The sequence below is a fragment of the Chaetodon trifascialis genome, chromosome 1 (assembly GCF_039877785.1).
Source record: "Chaetodon trifascialis isolate fChaTrf1 chromosome 1, fChaTrf1.hap1, whole genome shotgun sequence".
NCBI classification, from domain to species: Eukaryota; Metazoa; Chordata; class Actinopteri; order Chaetodontiformes; family Chaetodontidae; genus Chaetodon; species Chaetodon trifascialis.
Window position 1 is genome coordinate 8,739,676 of NC_092056.1, and position 23,663 is coordinate 8,763,338.

Sequence of the window (23,663 nt, forward strand, 5' to 3'; positions counted from 1 at the left end):
TGATTGTCACCTGTGGCGTTTTATAAAAGCTATCCATATTTGCCTCGACACTCGCTTCTTTCTAGCTGAGCTGTGATCTCGCGTGATCTGGTGATCTCGCGAATCCAGTCGCCTCTCAAGGTAAATTTCCAGCTGCTTATCTTTCACCCAGGCGCTTTTAGCCCCACCTCCTGCCTGACTTCCGGGTTTTAATCCTACCTGAGGAGGTGAAGAGCGCGTCAGGTGCAACAATAAACTGACGGTCACTCAAATGTCGCCATAGAACAAGACTTGTTCTAGTTCAGGCAGGTGGGTGCGTTTTACAATTATTTTCACAATGTATTTCAGTGTTGGCAGTAATGTTTAAACATTGATGAAAATGCTCATCCGGTAGGTTGTCTAAATAACACGCCGCGCTTCTATTACGCGCAATAAAGATCTCATGAAACATGCAGCTGATGAGGAAAACGGGAAGTAAACACAACAAAATGCGAAAGGAGCAGACGACTATCAACAGATCTGAGATCTGTTCCAAGGAACACGAATTCCTTCTCCAGAGAGCGAGGCCGTCCAGGACAGATGTGATGTAATTACATTTCAGGGAAAGTTTCTCTGAAATGATTGTAGCTAAAGCTGAAGACCAAACCGTCAGCAGCAGCAGCAGCAGCGCTGAGATCAGCTGACGAGCAGCTGATCCGCTCAGCTGACTGCTCAGCTGACACACACTGCTCTCAGATCGGTTTGGTTTGTTTCAGACGTAGTGGCAAGCTGGCAGCTTGTGGCCCGCAAAATTACCACGAAAATCATCTTGAAAACCGGGAAAACCCTGTGATTGCGTGACCTTTCCTGTTATTTGGTCATATCATATTACTTTGCTGTATTTCATTTTGGTGTAGTCCTCTAACAGGTTTTGTGTGGGTCCCCTTTCTGATTTTCACAAGACACTTTTATACCCAAACAAAGATACCTTAAGAAATAATTTCCAAAAAGTCCAACAAGTTTTATGTAAATGGAAACATTTGAATTCAAAACTCTAATTGTATGTTTTGCCTTTCACCCACTGCATGTTGGGAGAGACAACTGAATCAATATATTCAGTATTGCTGTTTATGACCCAGAGTGGGTCACAGTATAATTCTGCTCTGCATCACAAACTCAGCTGCAGTAATATCAAACTATGTGACTTGACATTTGTTTTACTGGCATTTTTTATAGCGACGAGTGAAACCTTTCACAGCGCGATGAATGTGAGGAGGGTGGAAAGGACGGTCCTGAGTGTGGAACAGTCAGAGGGAGTCGGGGCTCGTGTCCGCAGGAGCATCGGTAGAAAGGAGGTGAGCTCCTCATCATGTTACTGTGGCTTGATTGTCAGCCCTTTTAACATGCCATTGTAGCTGATGCAAACCTTTGATGCAACCTTTGTAACATTTGCTGGCTGTGATGACTAAATTTCTGGCTGTAACAACTAAATTTCCCCAGTGTGGGATCAATAAAGTCTTATCTTATCTTAAAACTGTACATACTTTATTTCCAGCTGAGGAACCTGGATCCTTTCCTGATGCTGGATGAGTTTAGAGTAAGCAAGCCGGCAGGTTTTCCAGACCATCCTCACAGAGGATTTGAGACGGTGAGTCTTTGACTATAATTTTAGGAATTAGATAAAGGAAGCAGATATTCTGATAACCTGGGAAGCTGAAAGGTTTGAGTCTGCAGCCTGTCCAACATGCATAAAGTGGCTGTTGTATCAGATCTTTTGTACTTCTATCAAATGTTCCTCTCTTCTCCAGGACACCATCTTTTATTAGGCTTGGCGTAACAAAGAAAGGACATGGATAGTAAAAGTACAACACCCTGAACATATCAAAACAATAAAACAGTATTTAACTGGTAAAACTCCTTTAACCAAAGAGCTCAAAAAGCAGCAAACACCAGAAGCAGCAGACCAGCAGGGATCACTGAGGGGTGATGTTCAGGGTTTGATCACTAGATGGCGACACCAGGACAGGGTCTAGAAAGCAGCCAAGGCACCAATTTGACTTCCACAAATGATGATTTAGGTTTATAGATTTCAAAAATCAGAGGCCAGACATGTCAGAGAGATATTATCTGCTTGTGCTGTTCAGTTTGCTTAATGTCACCTTGAGCCCAGAAAGCTAAAGATGAGATGATGACAGCTCACAAGAGAAGAAAATCCCCTATTTTGAAAGAGAGGAATTGCCCCAGCTTGTGTTGTGTTTTCAGTGAACCACCCTTGTTTTTTTTTGTTTTTGTCCTTGCAGGCATTGGAAACTAATGTATTATGTCTCCACCAAACAGAGTCTTCCTCTGCCATTGTTATTGACATGCTGGCATGTCGGCCGGTTTATGGAGAGATCAAACACGCATGCAAAAGACCTAAACATGTGATCGCATTGCTGCGGTCGCCTCTTTTACTTACACATATTAAAAGTTAACCTCTGCATTTTTGATTCTCTCGCCATAAGTCAACACAAAGTCTCCTCTCTCATGATGAAGGTCCGCTTTTGAGGCCTTTAAAAACAGTATATAACAACTACTATCTCCACCTCTTGGACATCGTCTCAGTGTTTACTCATAGATTTAAAACCTTCTTTAGTACAGAACCGTCAGCTTTTATTTTGCCTTATTTCCCTTCCCTGCATTTTGATATTTATTTAGTCTTTATTTCACAGAGTTGTGTTGAGAGTGTTCATTGACAGAGACGTAACTGATGAAGACGCTGATCATTTAAATCACTTTTCTTGTGTGAAAATGTCAAACGTTTGCTGGTTATATCTAAACTCATTTTTTGTTATTCTAAATTCCAACACATTTGTGTTTAAGATATAATTTTGGGCTTCTGTGTGAGGGGAATGTCCCATCACAGACTCATTGGCTAATTTGTTCGGATACATTAGCTTCAGCTAGAAGTTATACTCAAAAACATTTTTACTAACAATGAATCCAACGACTGTAAACCTACAGGGAAATATCACCCAAATCTTCAGTTTTCTTCATCTCTTCACAGCATTTAGCATCTTTTCTGTTTGATTCTATCTCACATCTCTTATCAGCTGATTTCCCAACAGCAGAAAGTGCTCTGATGAATGCAACCTCCCAGCTCAAAGCAGCCAGCAGACAAAATTAGCGACTAGCTGTGCAGCATTTAGCCTCTAAAGAGCCAGATATTGGTGAATACTGGACAGAAGCACTACTTCAAAGGAGCACTTATGTCGCTCCATGTTTGCTCAGTGTCTTAATAGGCAGCTGTTTTCTAGCATGTGAGCCATGATGACTTTATAAGGTGATAATACGTCAGTGCCCTTTTTACAGTTTGCTCCGTTTCCCATTATTCTGGTTCCCACTCTTTGAGCCACTTAGTGATACGCTTGTTATTGAATATTTCTTCTTTTTTGAGCTTAATGCTGTGTATTAAATTTACCACAAGTCTGTGGCATGTTTTTTTAAATTATGGCTGAACTCTGTACTGTGCTATTCGCTCTCCCCCATTTGAATGAATGGAAGCAGTGCGGCAGGTTGGGCTTGTATCTTTAAAATTGGATTCAAGCATCCCAAATATTGTCTGTCGATTGCCAGAAGTGTATTTGATTTGGCAGATGTAACTTAGATCTCCCAGTGTGGGTTGACAGGACTCAACTTCACTCCCAGCATGCCTTTCAGCAGGTGTGTTTGCCCACAGTCACATGACTTTTGAAATCACACAGCTGTGGGGACATATCACATGCAGCTCGTTGCAGGGGCCCGAGCTTTCCTCCTTTAGACAGATGTTCTCCTTTGAACCCATGTCCCCACAATCAACACTTCTCTTCCTGTCTAGCTCGACCACAGGGGTGAAACAGGCTCACATGTGTGTTCAGTGTCAAAGTAGCACTTGTTTGAAAGCTCGTGGCCTGAGTTTAAGCATCCTGCAACATTTTAAGCCTGTTTCTTCATATTTGATCTAAAATATAACAAATTATTCACTTGTCTGTGTGAGGCAATCATGCACACTTTTGCAGAAGCTGCTTATACTAAATTTGGATGTCTTTCCTCAAACAGGTAACATATGTTTTAGAGGGGATCTCTGCCCACGAAGACTTCTGTGGCCATTCAGGACAACTGAAACCTGGAGATCTGCAAGTACTGCATAACTGCTTATAGTGTTAATTTTTACAGTTTTCTTTAAATGAATGGTTCAACATTTTAGGAATGACTTCTTGCCAAGAGTTAGATGAAAATACCGCTCTTGTGTTTGTCTCAGGTAAATATGATGCTGCAGACAGTTAGCTTAGCTTAGCTTAGCTTAGCACAAAGAGTGGAAACAGGGCTAACAGCTAACACTTATTACAGTTACTGAAAGTTAAATGGGTTTCTTACTCATTACTTTTGTCTTATGTGAAAATAAAAGCTCAACCCATTCCCCAGATTTTCCAGTTTATGATCTAACATCACTCGACCTTAAGGAGTGCTTTTCATCATCGTTGTTGTAATATTCCTAATATAAATTGAATAAACTTGTGTTAATCACCTATAATATCCAGCATTGTATGGGTTTCCTTCTACCAAATCCCACTGCCTAACCAAAACAACACAAGTGTAGTTTACAGGTAGGATGTCATTGCTGCCCTCTGGTCACTGGGAGTCTTAATAACTGCCATCACTACAGTTACAATTGATGCCATGATGGATAAAAGTTGTCTTGTCTCACATTGTGCCAGAGAAGCGCTAAAATGATTTAGCTATATGTGCATTAATAGAATAATTGAAGCAGACATTTAAGAGTAATGCGAAAGTTACTCTACATGCATTAATTGGTCAAATTATTTCATTGCGTATGAGAGAAGAACTAATTTTCAGTAACTTGCAAAACACTGATTATTCTATATTTGTTTTGATTGTATAATTGCACGATTCACCATTTTACATGTTTGTTTGTGTGCCAAGCTAACCTGACACAGCCCAGCTAGCTGTTTCCCTACAGTTTCAACCCTAATGCTAAGCTAAGCTAACCATCTGCTGGCAGTAGTTTCACAGACAGGAGAGCAGGGCATTGATTGTAGAGCTGCCGGCTAGCTGTGGACGGCTAGCTGTTTCCCATTTTCCCATCTTCTTGCTAAATTAATCAAACAGCTGCTGAGCGTAGCTTCATATTTACGGTACAAGTGTAAGAGTGGTATCCATCTTTCCATCTAACTTTCAACAAGAAAGCTAATAAGTGCATATCCCAAAAAGCTGAACTGTTTCTGTAACTTTGCCAGTTACAAATTGCCAAATGGTGATATTTTCTGTTCTCTCAGAAATTAAACGTTATGTAACGGTGTGATCATTGTTGTCTACATGCATCACTCTAATCCTCTAATCGTGATGTGGTAGGTTTCAAGCAAGTCATTAACATGAATCAGAAGCATTCAGTCCACTTGTTATCAACGTAAATGAAAGAGCAGAACAAGACTTAAGCCCATTGGCATACAAATCCCCCCAAAACTCATTACATATGCATTAAAATGTTGTGCACTCACACTAATTGGATATCATGCCCTGTGGGTTGTTTCCTGTGTTTTTAAAGTAGGAAAGTTGCATTCACACACACGCGCGCACACACACACACACACACACACACACACACACACACACACACACACACACACACACACACACACACTGGCTGCTGACTCAGCTTCAATCTGCAACAGATGTTCAGTCAGTTCATCTGAATTTCCTCTAACCCGCCATGTGCACCCTGTGTAGGCTCAGATATCACGTCGGTCCCTTAGGGAGAGCTCAAACACTGTCTCAGATTAAAGCAGAGCTTCATTGAAGGAAGTGAGAAGACAAACCGAGAGAGAAACTGTTCAAGAATTGTCTCAGTTAATGTTTGACTTAATTCCACATCTCTATATTTCCATTTTAGGAAGGAAAAACACCTACATTTTTTATGTCAGTATTTTCAAATCAAAGAAACAATTATTAGCATGAGTTTATCATCTTTATCTACTAAGACTGGCAGCTTATTTCCAAGTTAGACTGCATCTTTATTATAAGATGTTAAAAATTGAATGAATTTACTTTCAGTCAGCACAGAACAGATCTGTGCTGACTCTTTTCTCTGGGTTTCTAATTATCAAGCTCTGCATGTTTTAGCATACAGTAGATCTCTGGCTGTAAAAACACAGAAAGAAGAGAAATCCACAGTCACAGAGGAATCGTCAGTGGCTAGCTGAGCTAAAGCTGGAGAGTGGAAATTTACAGCTGGCCTTAAGGAGAAGCAGGAGTTGTTAAACTACACTTTGTTTCATCCAATGTTTTCAATCATTACCTGAAAACAGCTCCACCCCCTTGCTTTATTTTGAAGTCCAAACTGGTGCTGGTGGCATAAAATCGGCATAATACTGCTCAAAAGGACAATCAGTGTACCAACAACCAACTGTGAGGTTGTATTTGAGCCACATCAACATGCTAACATGTTCACAATGTCAGCATAGTGATGTTTAGCAGGTATGACGGTGATCATGTTCACCATTTTAGTTTAGCATGGTGGCATGCTACCAGGGCCACAAACTGATTACTGAGGTACTAGAATTCATCCTGAGGGATCCATCCAGCAGTGAGATGTAAACTCAGGATACATTAAATAGCAACTGTGATTGGTTGAACCTAATTTTGCGCCCATCTATCTTGTTCATGTCAAGACACTGTAAGTAAAAACTGACCGACTGGTGGCACTAGATGAAACATCAGCAGGTCATCAAAGTTACAAGAATACACCCACTGAAGAACACTTGCTGTGTGTCTGTACACATTTCATCACAATTCCTCAAAGAGATATTTCTGCGTGGAAGTGGTGGACCAGCCACATGATCAGCAATGCTGTTTGTAGTGCCACGACACGAGCACGGCAAATAAAAACCTTCTCACCTCCGGATATTTACAGCCAGTGATACAAATCTGTGAACGCTCTCAGCGTACAACCCTAACTCCAAAGAACTTGGGAGTGTTCCTGAGCCCATGCAGTAATATTCTTGTTACAATCATGTGTTCACAAAGCTCACTCCATCCTTGTCTGTGAATGACTGAGCCTTTCCAGGATGCCCCTTTCATACCCAGTCATGATCCTATCACCTGTTACCAATGAACCTGTTTACCTGTGAATGATCCAAACAGATGTTTTTGGTGCAATTGACAGCTTTTCCAGTCTTTGATATATTTGAAATATGTCTCCTTGTGCACCAGTGGATGACTGCAGGGAAGGGGGTGGTCCATGCTGAGATGCCTGTGTCAGAGGAGCCAGTGGTGGGCTTACAGCTGTGGGTGAACCTGCCAAGACGAGACAAGATGGTGGAACCAGCGTACCAGGAGCTAAAAGGCTCAGACGTCCCCAAACGCAGCCAGGGAGGAGTTACAGTCGCTGTGATATCTGGAGAGGCTTTAGGGGCGAAGGTGTGTTTGTTAGTGTGTGAAAGTGTCTTTGTGATTCAGGCTGGTGATGTCACTGCGGCATCTGAAAGCGAGCATGATGTTTACTTTCCCGGTAGCTGTTGATCTCATGGTGACTGCTCATTTGCTGGAGGCTTAAGGCAAACAGGAAAAACAGACAAACAATGACATAAATGTGCATGCATTTGTGTGTGTGTGTGTGTGTGTGTGTGTGTGTGTGTGTGTGTGTGTGTGTGTGTGTGTGTGTGTGTGTGTGTGTGTGTGTGTGTGTGTGTGTGTGTGTGTGTGTGTGTGTGTGTGTGTGTGTGTGTGTTTGTGTGCGTGGGGGGAATGTAAAAGGTTACTGTAGGGCATGAGACACAGCGAGTCATGGTCTGGCATTAAAACCACTCAGTTTAATGCAGGTCATTGAACTCCTTCTCTAAAACTCAAACATCCATTTCTCTTCATATACTGTATTTATACTGTTTATCAGAGGAGCAGATTGGTTTGCATGTTACCACCATTGTATGCCCAAACTACTTCAGATATTTCCTAGAGTAGGAAGACACTCTTAACTGTCGTTTACAGTAGATGAAGAACTCCTGTATGTATTTATTGTATTTTAACAGGTGACAGTAATTCTGCACAAAACAGGAACAGAGAAGTCAAATAGATGCAGGCGCTTTCATTTCCTTCACTTAGCTCACTTTCTAACCCACATTCCCAATTTGCAAATCCTCAATGCTGAAGTTCTTTAAGGTCTTTTCCAATGTGCAGTAAGCTCTGCACGCTGAATGTCTCGCTCACAGTAAAAAATGCAGAGCAGAAAGTGTAAGTTAAGACTCACCAATGAAAGACTGAGACTTCAGAGCCCGTTTTCAGGGAGCACAAGTGCAGATGGCTCTCAAGTTGTAAACACATGAGCATGACAGTCACTGGCGCCAGTTTGTCAAAGTTTGCATGACTTTGTTTTCCGTTTTCTACAAAATATGTAAAACTTGTGGGGGTGTGTGTGTTCGAGAAGTAAGCAGATTTTCTGACTGTCCTTTTTTTCCATTCAGTCTAAGGTCTTCACGAGGACACCGACTTTGTACCTAGACTTCAGACTGCAGACAGGGGCCCTGCATGTGCAGCCCGTCCCCTCAGGTAGGAGAATAACACTGATAAATGAACTGTAGTCTGCCTGTAAATGGTCGAGTGTTGTTGTAAACCAGAGGTGAATGGCTGTTGCTTGGAAGTTCAGTCAAAACGCCCCGTTATGGTTCAAAAATAGTTGCAAAATGGGGGATGGTACCTGACCAGGATAAGTGTTAGGGTCAGCTGGATGTCCTCTCTGGGCGTTGTAGATGAGCCAAGTTCAGCTATTCTGTATGTTTATGTAAAAATTGTGCATTCAGTGGCTTTATGCAGCCTAAAAATGACACAAACTCTCTTGGATGTTTGATCCATCCTTCCTCCTCCCGGGCAAACCATGTGTGATCAGAGACAGCTTGGATAAAGACTTTTGGGTCTTACAAACACTGCAATATAATTTACATGTAGAGATACATAAATGGCATAAACTTCCAAATCTTTGCACATGGAGTGGACACCCACAGTGTGGATGTCTGATCACAACCATATACTCTCAAAAAAAAATGTCATGCAAAAAACAAAACCAAAGACACATGAATTTTCTTTTTTTTCATGGCAATAATACAACCAGTATTTCCTGTTTTGTGAAAGAGGGTCTGCTGGGAACATTACTGGACGTGGAAACAGCATCACATTCTGGCCGCCTGCCTCATAACCAGTTTTTGAAGTCCGACCGTAACCTTCGTCACGGTCCAGCCAGTGTTTGATGGTGAATTTTAGTTTGGTTTGCATTGTTATTCACCAAAACACTGTGTGTATCCATGAGGGCTGACAGTGTGTTGAAGGCATTTCCAACATTTGCAGTGCCGTTTGTTTTGTTTTTTTGGGACCTGCATGTTTGCTTGCTAGCAGTTTTCTTCCTCTGTGCCTTTGTTGTCCTATTAGTTAGTTTCTTTCCAGGCTACTTGGAGACCAGTGGATTAGTGTGAAACATTGCTCAATAGTGATACTAGTGGTCAAAATCTCCACAGGGATTTAAAGTTCCTCTCCGGGCATCGATAAAACCCCTAAAAACTCATCTCTATTCATCAAAATTACATATTAAGAAGAGCTTTAGCATTATCCAAGCGCATTAGTCCTTGCAGCTCATCCAGTTTAGCATGTTTGTGGCTGTAACAACGCTAAAGATTAGCCTTTTTCATCACTGGTAGCACATCCCAAAAACCAGCTTGGACGCACTGGCTTGCCTTTTGCTTCAACAAAAAGAAGTTTTTGTCCATATCTCTTCAATCAAAAGAGCATCTACCTATGTTTTCTTGACAGTCACCGTGATGCATTGACATGATATCAACTGCTACGTGTGTTGCATTCAGGGACCACTCATATCAGTATGCCAGTCTACTATTTTACACTATTCTCTTTTATCACTGGAAAAAGGTAATGGCTTTTTAGTATTTATGAATTGGCCCGCAGGCTGGATCAAGTGGTTTCACGGGTTATGCATGGACTCCATTCAGATCTGGATCAGTATATACAAGGTTCACACTAGGTTTTTGATCAAAGACTGCACTGTTTACTATGTAGGACAAATGCAGATAAAATGTTATCAGCAGATATTTACAGTTTAACAGAAACACTTCAGAGGCTCGTAAAGCTTGTGAAACTGTTGGAGGACATGACAGCTCAGCATTTTTACAGTAACAGAGAGCGAGAGAGTGAGCGTCATGGAGAGAGAGAGAGCTTTACAACACAGGTAACAGGAAAAACTACGCACAGTATGTAAATGTTTTTATTGCAGGTTCACCAACTTTATTACACGTGCACTTACAGATAATGTTTCTGCGTTTGACAGGATGGACTGCATTCATCTACACGCTGTCAGGATCCATTCATGTCGGTGAGTTTTGTCTGGTTAATGATCTCTTAAAAGAGGGGCCCTCTGCACACTGTTTTTATCTGAACTTTGCACCAAGAGATTATGAATATATGCAGAACACGACCTGTCTCATGCTGTCCAGCACTTCAGACTCATATAAAGAGAAGAGGAAATCATTAATATCTAAGGTGACGCAAACATTCTTTAGCTGCATACGTGCACTCTTTTCACTGCATTTAATCACTCTCTCACTTCCCTCTCTGTCTACGTTACAAACATGTGTGATCTCAGTCCAGTTGCGACTTCCCTTCCAGATTCAGCCAAACTACCATGCGTTCCACTTTAAGCCTTGTTGGATTCATACTGACACTCACCTATGACCTCTTCAGACCACCAGGCCAGTCAATGTAAAATTTACCTTTGTTGGAAAACTGACTGTGCTACTGTCTATAAAGTGCAGCCATCTCAGAGTTTACCCACATACTCAAACTATACGCCCTGTTTGTATCGGTGTGGCTGTTTGATAGATTATGGAATATAGCATTTCCTGCATATTGGTCGACATTGTGTGATCAGGGAATTCCCCTCGCATGAGAACAAACTCTTTCAGACAGTGGACTCATTTTCAGAGGCTTTCTTGGTTTGATGAAACCTGTTGTTTTCAGTCAGAATTCCCCTTTTATTATTCTTTCATAAAATTTCATTCTGATTTGATTACTTTCCATCGTTACACTGCAGGATCTCTCAGACTGCTTGTAATTGCTGGCAGATGTTTTGATGACACGAGAGGATGAAAACGGCTGCTAAGATTAAAGACGTTATTTGAATCTGAAGTCTCTGACTCTACATGTAGTCTGGCCAAATCAGGACCAGCTGGCTTTGATGAATGCATCGACCACAAGTGGAAGTGTCTGGCTTTCTCAGCGTTTAGTGTCAGCGCTGTAAGTGTTGCGGCGTGCAGACAGTGACAGTGAGTGCTAAACCAGGTCAAAGTGTCTGAAACGCACAGGTGCCTTTCTTTCTGTCGAACTCTCAGTGAAATGATTTGTGAAGCAAATGAAATTATTACTACTAATTCACACGTCCGCTCAAAAGGAGCAAGTGAGCTAGCTTTTGGTGGAAAATGTATTGCTAATATCAATGCCTGAAGACGTTCCATCTCATTTTCTCTGTTTTTCTCTAAGACTTAGCCCTTTTTTGAGGGGTTTTCCCCCAATGAGAAGCTCCTGCTCCCAGAGGATTCATAGATTCCCATATTCAGAAAGAGCTGCTTCAGTCAATCATCTTCAGTAACGTGTTTCTTCTGTGGTTTGTTTCCTAACATAACATAACAGCCCCATTTTGTGAGAAGTGTCATAGCTCGATGTGCCATGTCACTGTCTTTAGAATTTACAGTTATGATGTGCTGTAATTATGAGGCAGGGTTCGTTTGATTTGTTTTCAGCATGTTTCTGGAAATAATGGGAGTGGTGGGTTTGTCTTAATTTGAATTGATGCCACTCTGAGGAGAGATAAGAAGGCAAGTAATTAACAACTTGGTATTGCACATGGAATTGTATTACAGTCCTTTCAAAATGTAAGCAATACAGAAATGTGAATGTGAGGCTGAGGCAGGATCTAGTACGTTGAAATCATTTTGAAGTAGGTTCAGATTTCAGATGAAATTGAAAAAGTCAAAAAGTGTTTAAAATCAGCGTGACTTAACAACAAAACTGTGGACTTTTCTTGTTTTCCAGGCCCGGATCAGGAGCAGCAAAAGGTAGAGCCGCATCACACTGTGGTGTTTGGAGACGGAGACTGTGTCAAAGTTCAGAACAAGGTGAGCGACTGTCCTCCGCTTCCCAAACTCTGGCGGAAAGTATTTCACATGGTTTGTTTGATTATGTGTGTTTGATGGCTTACTGACTTAATCCTCTTTGTCCTAAGGCCACAGTGAGCTTCCTACATCATTTCCTGTTGGTGGCAACATGTTGAGCCCCCTCCCCTTGTCTAGCTTGTCCCGTCACACTTCTGCAGCCTGTCATTTTTAATCTGCCTGGTTTAAGTGTAGTGCAGTGAAGAAGTCCATCTCAGCACATCCTTTGGTATACAGAAGCTAAATCCTTCAGAAGCACACATGGATGGACTTCAGGATAAATTCAATTCAATTCTATTCAATTCAATTTTATTTGTATAGCGCCAAATCACAACAGAAGTTGTCTCAGGACACTTTCCATATAGAGCTGGTACAGACCAAGCTCTTTTATCTACAAAGAAACCAACAATTCCCCCATGAGCAAGCACTTGGCGACAGTGGCGAGGAAAAACTTCCTTTTAACAGGCAGAAACCTCGAGCAGAACCAGACTCTGGGTGGGCGGCCATCTGCCTCGACCGGTTGGGTGAGAGAGGAAGAGCAAGAGAGGGACAGACAGACAGACAGACAGACAGACAGACAGACAGACAGACAGACAGACAGACAGACAGACAGACAGACAGACAGACAGACAGACAGACAGACAGACAGAAATGCAGTCAGAGAGAGAGAGAGAGAGAGACAGAGAGAGAGAGACAGACATGCAGTCACAGTAACAGTGACAGTGGATGTAATAACAGCAGTAGCAGTTGCAGTGGATGTCAGGCAGGGCCAAGGCAGGAGATGCAGCTGAAATCCACAATCCAGATTCAGCCACTGTCCATGGGAACCTGATAAATAGATGGACATTTGCTTTTGGGCTTGGACTTGCATGTGTCGCTGATTTTGGAAGCACCCTCTGGGTTTTATCCTTTTTTGTGTGATGAGTGAAAGTGTTATTGTTGTACGTTTAGATTTTCTTTCTTTAATCACCTTGTGACCCCACAGATTTATTTTGGGACCTATTGGTGAAGTCAGAAACGATGATAAAAGATGTCAAATGAAAGGCTGAAGAAAGACATCTTATTTCCTCCTCAGGACTCCGAAGCTTCCCATTTTGTTCTGATCGCTGGAGAACCAATCAAAGAGTCTGTGGTACAACATGGTACGTCATTTGTGTGATTCTCGACATGCTGGCAACAAGTCACTGAACAAAGAAGTGCTTTGTGTATTTCACAAACAGAAGTTAATCAGCACAGTACCTGTCGTGTAATAGCTCCCTGTGTTGTGTGTGTGCCCTTCAGGTCCATTTGTAATGACCACAGAGGAGGAGATCAGACAGGCGATCAGGGACTACCAGGGTGGCAGAAATGGCTTTGAAAGGGCCGTAAACTGGAGGTCCAAGATCAGAGACTCTTTCTGAGCGCCACGTGTCGCACTGAAAAACTTTGCCTTGTGTGTTTGCTCCTATTTATTTGTTTTGCGACAATTCTGTAAAAAAAATGGCGATGTTTGAAAATATGGGTATTTATCTGTGTGCATTTCTGAAGCTTTTAGTGCTTTCCAGCATCCATTTGAACTCGCTGCTTGTCCACGCGCTTCCTGTGGGAGTGGACAACAGGCTCCATTGTTAGCCGTGTAGTAGTTCACCCTCTCTTCCTTGTAAAATATAGATTTTTAGAGAAAATGTGCCGCTAACTGCTCTCCACTCCCCTTGTTAAATTTAAGCTTTATTACATTTTCCTTCTGCTGTTTGAAACATAGCAGAGCTGTTACAAAATTTTGAGAGCGGGTTGGTTTCACACGCTGTTATGAAGATGATTTAACATAATTTAATTCAGTGGAAGTATGATGGTTTTCCACATGTTTTGATGTTTTACCCCAGAATTTGCTGAAGGAACATTACCAGCTGCTGTCAAACAAAAAATACTGAGGAAAAAAAAGTTTTTGCATGTTTCATAATTATTATAAGTGGACAACAAGTGGACAAAAGATGCTCAAGCTGCTGTTCCTCATTTGCATACAAATTAGGAATATTGTTCTTCCTGTGTCCTCCATTATGTTATTTCCTGGCAGATTCTGTCCTGAGTCAAATGGGCCTGTGTGGCTGAGTGGGTGGGGTGTCGGTGGGACAGGGGTGGTGCTGGCATCTTATTTCCCCTCACACGTTACGGAAGTCTGGATCACATTTAAAACACATGTTACTGCTCTTTGGCTGTGTGCGGTTTGGCAGCTCCAGAGGAAAAGACACTGATACAGGATTTAAGAGGCAGGGGATTTGATCACTTGACAAACAGACATTAAAAAGGGAAGACGGGAACACACAAGCAAATAAAAAGGCGAGCTTTGAGGCGGCCGGACCTGCAGCAGTGGGAGTGACATCAGGGTAGACATCAAGACAGACAGCTTCTCACAGCTTTTTCAGACTTAGCCTTCATCTTAGAGGAAGGAATTGTGCGGCTGCTCTTGCGCCTCAGGGGCATTCACGGACTAACCACAGTTGGATCTGGATGACTGAAGACTGATGCAGGGAAAGAGTAACATACACATTTTGTAACCACTGACATTAGCAGTTAAGGGAAGCCAGAAGTCAGCAGCCAGTCAGGAGGTGGTTTTGAAAAGATTTTGAACCCTGAGGAATTTGTTATGATAGTCTAGCTACAGCCCCCTGGAATATCTCACAGGCCTTCAACCCATTTGGACAAAGGGGAGTGTGCTGATAAGAAGTTTTGAAGGGAATCTTGACTTCTTCTTCTCTGTTTTTTAGGTAATTTTCAGCTTCTAGTAGCCTCATTATTGAGCTGGACACCTCAGGTTCTGCATCAAAGCCTCTGCAGTAAGAGGTGCATGTTTTAAAGCCTCTTTAGCCTCCTCCATTTGGCTTGTGGGTGTCTGGGTTGCCGTGACAGGTTACGTGTGGCTCACACACACACACACACACACTCTCTCCACTGTGCAGCTGAAAGATCAACAGTCTGTGCTGCACATACCTGCGCTTAGAGGACTGAGTGTGTGTGGTCTGAGGGACTCAGCTGCTCTGGGAAACTGAGTCAGTACTTTCTGCCAGCAGCAAAAGGAGACAAGCCCATACTGCTGAGCGCTCCTCAGAGAGAGAGCGAGCAGAGCCGAGGGATGATGATGAAGATGAAACGGACTCTGTGCAGAATCTCCTGCTTGGTGACTCTGGTGGTGGAGCTGAGCTGGATCAACGTGGGCCACAGCATGCACAGAGGTGGAGGAAGTAGGGTAAGTGTGGCATAAAGCTTTAAGTGTATATAAAACGTATCAAAGCGGTTTTGCAAATGCTTGTTGCAGCTGATGTATAACAGACTTTGTTCCCCTCTGTGCTAAAAAATGTATTATCCAGCATCCAACCAGTGAGCAGAAATTAAAGCACTACATGGCTCTTCTATTCTCGATGCATTCAGGGCTTGAATTCATTTGTTTTTGCAGTGTTGTGTCTTCTTTTCACTCATTATCTCATAAACCAGTAGCTGCCAGTGCTGTACACTCACATGTGTTCACCGTCCTCCGTGCACTGAAAAAAGAATTGACAGTAATGTGTGTGCTTGCATGTGGTGAAAAGAGGAAATGCACGTCGACATCGGATCTGCATCAGGGGGATTACTGAACCATTGAACTCTTATACTTCAATAGATTTCCTTTCTCTTCCTCTCATTCATCTTCATTAATTCTGTCTCTCCTCACTTTCCCTCACTATAACCCCTGCATGCCTCCATCCTTACATCCCTCACTCAGGCGCTCTCCCTCTCTGTTTCACATTAGTGGGTCTATCCCCTGGTAGAAATTCCGAAGGGGAAACCTCCCTATTTTCTGTTGTTTCTCTGATTTAAGTGGAAGCAGTTAGCCAGCCAACCTGCCCCACCCTCTGTTCCGCAACACACTGAACACATCAGAGCACATCAGAGGGCTCAGATCATTACAGTTGTCCAAAGGAAATAAGGCAAACATTGCGCAGACAAGTGCAATATTCCATGACTGTCTCCTCTGATGTGCCTCCATCCCAGCTGTAGACCTACCATCCGGTATCAGGCTTTGGCTTTCCCGCCTCAAGAATGAGCCTGAGAAGTCCTGAATTTGAACTCCTCTCCTGCTCAGACAGATCACATCTTTGGCTTTTCAGCGTCTATTAAAATTTCAACGAGATGACATTACAAACAAAACAGTACAAATCATTCACGCAGGACATGTTAGATTTAGTGCATGAGATTACTCTGCATTCCATCACATGTCCAAACCACACAAATCTAATCGTTCCATTTTGCTCTGGTTTATGTCTTCATGGGAACTTGCCCGTCTGGGGTAGCACAACAGGTGGTTTTATGATTTTCTCCCACTCCTGAATCACAGTTCTTCTTCTGCATGTGCATACATACAGCGCATGTGCTTTAAAGTGCATGGCACTGCTGCCTTCTCTCAGCGTGCATTGTGGTGGTTTGGTTTTCAGATGTCTTGGGTTTAAACCTGGCTGCATGTCATCCCTCTAGCGTATAGAAATGCATGCTCTTTGGCAGCAGGTTCATGGGACGTCAGAATGAGCAGGGTTCAGGGAGGTATAACGACAGACTGGAGCAGACACACAAATCTGCGGCTGCAGCTGTTGATAATCACACTCTGACTAATGGGTGGGACATGAGGCCAAGTGCTCCAAGTCGCTCCACACGACAGCAAATACATGTCAACTCAGCTTCGGTGTAAAGCACGTGGTAGCAGGAAATAATGCGCATAATGTAGCTGCACATGCATTTCACTTTACTCAGTTCAGTTTTTTATTATATTTTGCTTGCTTTTGCTTGAATGTTTTCTAATAAGACTCTACAGCCGCATTAGAAGCTCTGTGAGTTTTGAGCTAAATGCAACCATCAGAATACTAACTTGAGTTAGTGAAATTTATCCACAACATGGTTCCTTCAAAAATTCCACAATGTAACAGAAATATGACTGCTGTGCTACACCTGTCACTACAAGAGTTAGTCATTGAAATTAATCCTTTGCGGCAATCCACCCGATACTTATCGAGGCATTTCGCTCTAAACCAAACCTGTTAACCTCATGCTTGCATGAGAGTTGAAGTCAGGAGATCACCAAAATCATTAAACAACATACCCATCCAGTAGCTGTTGAGAGGCTTCACTCTGAGCCACATATGTCCGCCGAATGTTGGTGCTACAGTTAAAGTCACGATCACCAAAGTGAGTAGAATTAATTTTTTCAGGACCTTGAATATCTGTTTGTGCTATTTTTGTCACCTTCAAGTATACTTAAGTGGATTCAAGTAGTCCTTGGTTACCACTTGAGTAATACTTGAGTAGACTTGGCGTGTAAATATTTTTTTTTTCCAAACTGTAAGTGTACTGAAGTACACCATTGAATTCATAGCACACTTGCAGTACAAGTGAAGGGTAAAAGTGTATTTGTAATGACTTCTTTATACTTAAATTATATTTCTAATATGCAAAATTATACTACTTTTTGTCCAGGGTCAGTCTGGATCAAAGTAGTGGACAGTCAGACATTACCATCCTCAGAGCTGTGCATGAGCATATTTTTCAGTACAGTGATCTCAATGTGAGACATTACGTGACGCTTGACTGTGGTGCCTGCAGGTGATGAAGGTGTGGGAAGAGCAGAGGGAGAGGAAGGTGCGTTCAGCCTCCAGCCTGGATGAGCTGCTGAGGCTTGCAAACTTTCCTGACTGGAAGTTGTGGAAGTGTCGCCTGAGACTGCAGCAGCCAGAGACCCTCTCATCTCCACCCTCAGTGGGCTCACACCGCTCTACACGCTATGCTGCCGAATCTTACAGCCTGGAGATACTCAAAGGTTGGATAAATGACATGTTAGGTGCATTCTGTGCATGTGTGTCGATGTGGTTACAAACGTGTGTCTCCCATTTAGCCATAGATGAAGAGTGGCAGCGGACTCAGTGCATGCCAAGGGAAACCTGTGTCGACGTGGCCAAGGAGCTCGGCACCGACCCCTCAATTTTCTTCAAACCGCCTTGTGTGTCCGTCCACAGGTTCGTTCAACATGAAACCAGAGCTTTAACATGCTTCATCAAACTCATCAAACTGGCACTGTCCCTGCATCCTAACGGATGCTGAAGCTGACATAACGTCACAGCAGTCATCCATGTTACATCGGCATGCATTCAGTCATGTTGAATATATCCTGATATGGAAACAAATGTTGAAACAATGTGCTGATTTGACCTCTAGCCTACAAGCCTACAGCAGCTCATCACTGTCAGGTTGAGGTGCTAAAAAATTAGGGTTTGTACGGGTTAAACAATCAAGATGTAATGTGTTAAATACGGGGCTTTAGAAGGATGGTTTTGTTATCTTTGGACAGACCCAGGCGAGCTGTTTCCCCCATTTATAGTATCTGGGCTAAGCTAAGCTAACCAGCTAATATAGTTACATATTAAACCAACTGGTATTGGTCTTCTCATTTCAGAAAGGGAATTATTATGTTTCCCAAAATGTCAAGCTATTCCTTTTTTTTTTCTTCTGCAAATGTATCCACATTAATTAAATTTTACCTTTGACCCAATATGATTTGAAATTTCCTGAAAAAGCCTCAAGTCCTGCTCTACTTTTTTTTTTTTTTGGCCATGTGCATCACTTTACCCAGATGTGACTATGTTTTCCCACTGACAGGTGCAGTGGCTGCTGCAATCAAGAGGGCCTCACCTGCAGAAACACAACTACTGTATATGTGAATAAAACTGTGAGCATCTTAGATAATCTCATTTTGACCGTTTTTAACCTTTTCTGACCTATTTAGCCTTTTTTCTGATGATTTGAGTATTGAAACCACTGCATTAGTTTTCAGTGTGTGTTTATCTGTGTGTGTTTCTGTGTATCTCAGGTCCTGAGTGTCATTCCATTCAAGTCTGTACCAGAACCAGTGCTAATAAAAGTAGCCAATCATACAGAGTGCAGGTGCATGGAGCCTGCCATAATACGACGAAATGCTCAGCCAAGGAGCAGTGGGTGAGTCCAGAAGCTCAGTCCTCAAGCTTATATCTCAAATCAGTTTTTTTTTTTACTGTTCTAATCCATTTGGTTCATTGGCAGTTGTTCTCCGATGGGCCAGCTGTCAGAGGCAGAAGACTCCAGGAGGCTTTGTGCCAGTGGGCTGATTTGGGATTGTTCAAGTGACAGATGCATACCTTACCCTTCCAGTGCACCAGGTGTGTGTGTGTACAAACATATATTAAGGCCTTTTGGATGGGTGCAACAGCTTTTAAAAACAGTGGACTGAGCATCTTTATTTCAGTTTTTATATACACCAACTGCACTTAAAACATGTGCTCCAGGAAGTCAGCATAGCGACACTTTGGCAGTGATGGAGTGTGAGTACATTTTAGTACATTTACTCTAGTGCTGTACTTGTACTTCCACTCCACTTCAGTGAGAAATATTGTACTTTTTCTCCACTATATATTTCTGAGAGCTATCATTACTAGTTGCTTTCCAAATTTGGCATACATGAAGAATGTTTAAAACGACGACGACGCTGTGTAAATATAACGTGTGTGTGTGTGTGTGTGTGTGTGTGTGTGTGTGTGTGTGTGTGTGTTGTATGTATGTATCAACAGAATATAAAATTTGAGCTGAAACTATTTTCAAACAATTAATCAGCGGCTGTTTCTGATTACCACTGGTCATTTTTCATCCAAATATGCCAAACATTTCATGGCTCCAGCTTCTCAAATGTGACATTTCCTTGTCATGAGCCACAATAACCTCAATAATTTTGAGGTTTGGACTGTTGGTTAGACACAACAAGACATCTGAAGGTCTCACTTTGAGCTTTGAAATACTGACTCAAGTGATGTCACTCGAGTCAGAATCAGTTGGGTCTGTACACTTGAAGACTAAGTTTGAAAATGAAAAACCTGCAGGGTTTGAGTTACAAAAAAATTATCTACAACTTCTGTGAACATTCATAAATTTAGAGGATGCATCCCGATAAAGTTTGGTTTAGGTCTGTAAAACTAATGAGCCTGAGCTGTACTTTGTTTTTAGTGCTTTTAGCACGCTAACACACTAAACAAAATTGTAAAATTATATCTGCTAAAGATTAGCATATTAGCATTGTCTTTGAGAGCATATTAACAGTAAGCACAGCCTCTTCAAGCTGTTGGTTTAGAAAAACAATAACCATATTGCCAAAATCCAGGAAGGCCTATATCATATGTAGAGAATTAGATTTCACATTATTTTTTATAATGAAAAAATGTATGAACTTTTTACTGATGGATTACTTTGAACTGAAGATACAGTAAGTTCATTATCAAAGTCTGACCAAACTGCTGTACTGTATGTCATCATATGGAGATTCAGATCACAAGATGTCATTTCTTCTACTTATACTGTCTTTGAGACTTAAATGCACCATTATTACCCCCTGCTTAGACTTTCCACTCAGTTCATGGATGCCCGACTGTGAGATAGACGTGGAGCGCTGTGATTGTCTTCCTCTACCTGCGCCGACTCTCCAGCCAACACCGATCCATCGCTGTCAACTCAACTCCTCCATCTGTGCCCATAAGCATCAACATTTCGATCAAGCTTCCTGCAGGTAGGCCAGCGTGGAAGCCCATAGGGGACTTTATTACAATGATTTGCTAACTTGAAATGAAGATGTAATTCCACAATAGCATTAGAATTTTCCATTTGTGGTTGTGTTATTTGGGTCAAAATGAAATTGGCTGTTCAATGACCATTAAAGTGAAAATGGAAAAGCTGTTTGATTTTAAAGTCATTTTGTCCATTGTAGAGCAGGTTAAGTCTTTGAAATGAAATGTCAAACAACTTTTCCGTTTTCATTTTAATATGGTCACTGGACATCCATGAGTATGTCAAAATGCTGACTGGATTGTTGCATTTGATTTTAATTTTGACCCAAATAAGACCCACATAAATGGAAATTTAGCAAGGATGGACACATGCACGCACACATGATTGCATGAAGGATATTACGACATGGGCTCAGGAACACTTTGTAAGGCTGTTTCTGGTAAACACAGTTTGTTTGCAGATGACGACATTTTGTTTTATTTTAAATTTTACACAGTGTCCCAACTTCGTTGAAGTGGGGGTTGTATTTGTATTCCCAGCAGCTTCTCAGGGTATGAACTGAATAAAATAAAGTGGTCAGTTTGTCCTGGGTGAAGGCTGCCTGAGTGGCTCTGCTCTCTCCTGTGTGTGTGAATTCATGCATATTTTATACTCATAATGATCCCTCTTCTATTCACAGTTGCAAATGGCCCAAGTAGACGTCCAGTGGGGATATAAATAACGACAACCTGCTTGCCAAAGATGTTTGGAGGCAGAGAATGAAGGCTCATAATTTATTTACAGTCCTATTTATGCTGATCACTTTAACTAATTAAGATATTAACTCACATGACCATGTTAATTGATTTTTTAACATGCTTACATTATGTTTCAATCAATGTGTAAAGTTTATGTTTATGATTTATACATTTGTTCTTTGTGCACTGAATATGTAGTTTATATTAAAAGATTATTTTTATAATTTTAACCCACCTTGAATTTGTGAGTTATTGCTGAACCTCTGACGAACAGTTCACTGTAGTTATTAAAAAATTATTGAGTACAGAAATCATCTGTATGCTGAGCTTTACTTTAGAGGGTGGGAAGCTTTTGAGGAAAAAAAACCAAACTTGAACAATAAGGGCTGCTGAATTCTGTCACAATACTCAGTAAGGTCAATCTTGTTACCTCGAAAGAGTTTTATAACCTCATAATCTTATCCCTTGATTTAATCTTCATTTAAAGTTTATAAAAATCATTAATTCCCTCATATTTTCATATTTATGTTGTTTAACAGAACTGAATCACAGGGCACTTAATGTGGTTTTTGTGACTCTACTCAAAAAGAAAAGGATCCTTTAATGTCAAAGTAAAAGACATTTGTACAGGATGCAGTGTTCAAGTCTTTAACAGGATACAAAATCATCACTGGTGCAGCCACTTGTTGTAAAAGTCACATGATAAGTGAAATGGAGATCACCTGTGATTTGCCAAGGGGTGTCAGGTTGCTCATAGTATAAATACACCTGAATCTGGAGGATAGAAGGTCACATAAATGCCCCAAAACACAGAGGAGAGACTTGGGGGAAAGTTTGTTTTCCAGCAAGACAATGAGCCCAAGCATCGACACAAAGTGAAACAGGAATGTTTTAAAAACAACAGCATCATTGTCCTTGAGTGGTTGCTGAGTCCACGTCTCTGAGAATATGTGGCTGGACTTGAAGTTCGCTCATGATCCTCATGCAACCTGACAGAGCCTCGAGCAGCTTTACAAAAAAAAGAACAGGGGAAAATTGCAGCATCCTAACGTGCAAAGCTGACAGATCTGTTCGCAGACTCATGGCTGTAATGTCGTCTAAGTACTGACTTGAGGGGGCGAATACTGCTGCAAACTAGTACGTTCTATTTGTCATTAATTTCGATTGCTTCGTAGAGATCTGCCTTCACTTTGACACTGCTGTGCTTTCCTCCTGTTGATCAGTAACAAAAAGCCACATTGAATCTACTTTGACTCAATGTTGTAAAACAATAAAACATGCTTTTACATATTTTTATAGATATTGTGCAAGCAGCCGTTTTGCTGACATGAGACTTGCTACCATGGTATTTATTGAGTATCTGGTATTTATTTATTTATTTTTTTTGGTTTGCCAGGTGATAGAAGAGAAGGTTCAAATCTATTCCTCCATGTTTTGTATTTGATATATGTGAAGTGTTTGAGTTTCCAGGCAAAAGTCCATCTTCTCTAATAACACTGCAGCCGAACAATGCAGGAAGACAGAGTGGACTGTAAACACAACCTCTCATAAAACAGGTGCAGCATTCGGAAATGTGCTTCACTTCTGTTATTGCCTGGTGAAAGTATTGATTTCAATCTGCCATTTCAGTTTTTTTCCACAGTAGTGCTGCTGATTAACAGAATGATAACATTGAAGCGTAAAGTATATGTCCTCCCTCCTTTTTGTTGCATGAAAGTCCCCATGAAATGACAAGCAATCATAGTTTAATTAGTTAAGGTGTTGTGAGAGCTCCTGTGGGCGCTCGCTCTCGTAGCAAAATTAACACCTTTCCTTTGGGAGCCATTCAGGTTGTTACCAAGGTCAGAATAAAAAGCGTCAGTGGCTCAGATGTAGGCAGACCCTACAAGCAGAACTGCTGCTACCTTTCAGTCCTCACATGGGATCAAGCTTTTAAATCCTCAGCTGATCCTGTCCCAGTGATCACAGAACAAAAATGGATTTTGCCATTAGTATTTGAGTACTGCACATTCCAGATTATATGACGATACGAAATACTGACAGGCCTGACGTTACAGTTATGTTATGGAGTTTTGTCTCCCCCTTCCTGCACTTTCTGTGTACTCCGGTTTTATCACTGTTCCTCACTCTTACTTAGTGCAAACTT

The 23,663-nt window shown here is 41.6% G+C and overlaps 2 protein-coding genes across 3 annotated transcripts; both read left to right on the forward strand.

Annotated features, from left to right (window-relative positions):
* Nucleotides 1-31: 31 nt before the first annotated feature.
* On the forward strand, nucleotides 32-14,091 carry pir (pirin). Of its 2 annotated transcripts, XM_070959878.1 has the most exons (10): nucleotides 32-288; nucleotides 1,195-1,313; nucleotides 1,514-1,606; nucleotides 4,036-4,116; nucleotides 7,207-7,413; nucleotides 8,454-8,538; nucleotides 10,319-10,363; nucleotides 12,079-12,161; nucleotides 13,273-13,339; nucleotides 13,479-14,091. In XM_070959878.1, the coding sequence occupies exons 2-10, from the start codon at nucleotides 1,221-1,223 to the stop codon at nucleotides 13,595-13,597; spliced, it is 873 nt and encodes a 290-aa protein (XP_070815979.1). In that variant the 5' UTR covers nucleotides 32-288; nucleotides 1,195-1,220; the 3' UTR covers nucleotides 13,598-14,091. The 2 variants fall into 2 exon arrangements, with proteins under 2 accessions (XP_070815979.1, XP_070815988.1); XM_070959887.1 differs by lacking the exon at nucleotides 32-288 and having other exon boundaries at nucleotides 1,176-1,313; nucleotides 13,479-13,736.
* Nucleotides 13,711-21,824, forward strand: vegfd (vascular endothelial growth factor D). The gene is made up of 8 exons (XM_070959866.1): nucleotides 13,711-15,420; nucleotides 17,802-18,015; nucleotides 18,091-18,211; nucleotides 18,852-18,921; nucleotides 19,063-19,187; nucleotides 19,272-19,387; nucleotides 20,616-20,781; nucleotides 21,460-21,824. Exons 1-8 carry the CDS (start codon nucleotides 15,307-15,309, stop codon nucleotides 21,476-21,478), a joined length of 945 nt encoding a protein of 314 aa, XP_070815967.1. The 5' UTR covers nucleotides 13,711-15,306; the 3' UTR covers nucleotides 21,479-21,824.
* The last annotated feature ends 1,839 nt before the right edge of the window (nucleotides 21,825-23,663 follow it).

Coding starts and splice junctions, on each gene's coding strand:
- pir (XM_070959878.1), top strand. CDS start 1,221: ATGAATGTGAGGAGGGTGGAAAGGACGGTCCTGAGTGTGGAACAGTCA. Junction 7,414..8,453: donor GAGAGGCTTTAGGGGCGAAG/GTGTGTTTGTTA, acceptor TTTTCCATTCAG/TCTAAGGTCTTCACGAGGAC. Junction 12,162..13,272: donor GTGTCAAAGTTCAGAACAAG/GTGAGCGACTGT, acceptor TTTCCTCCTCAG/GACTCCGAAGCTTCCCATTT.
- vegfd (XM_070959866.1), top strand. CDS start 15,307: ATGATGATGAAGATGAAACGGACTCTGTGCAGAATCTCCTGCTTGGTG. Junction 18,016..18,090: donor CAGCCTGGAGATACTCAAAG/GTTGGATAAATG, acceptor TCTCCCATTTAG/CCATAGATGAAGAGTGGCAG. Junction 18,212..18,851: donor CCTTGTGTGTCCGTCCACAG/GTTCGTTCAACA, acceptor TCCCACTGACAG/GTGCAGTGGCTGCTGCAATC.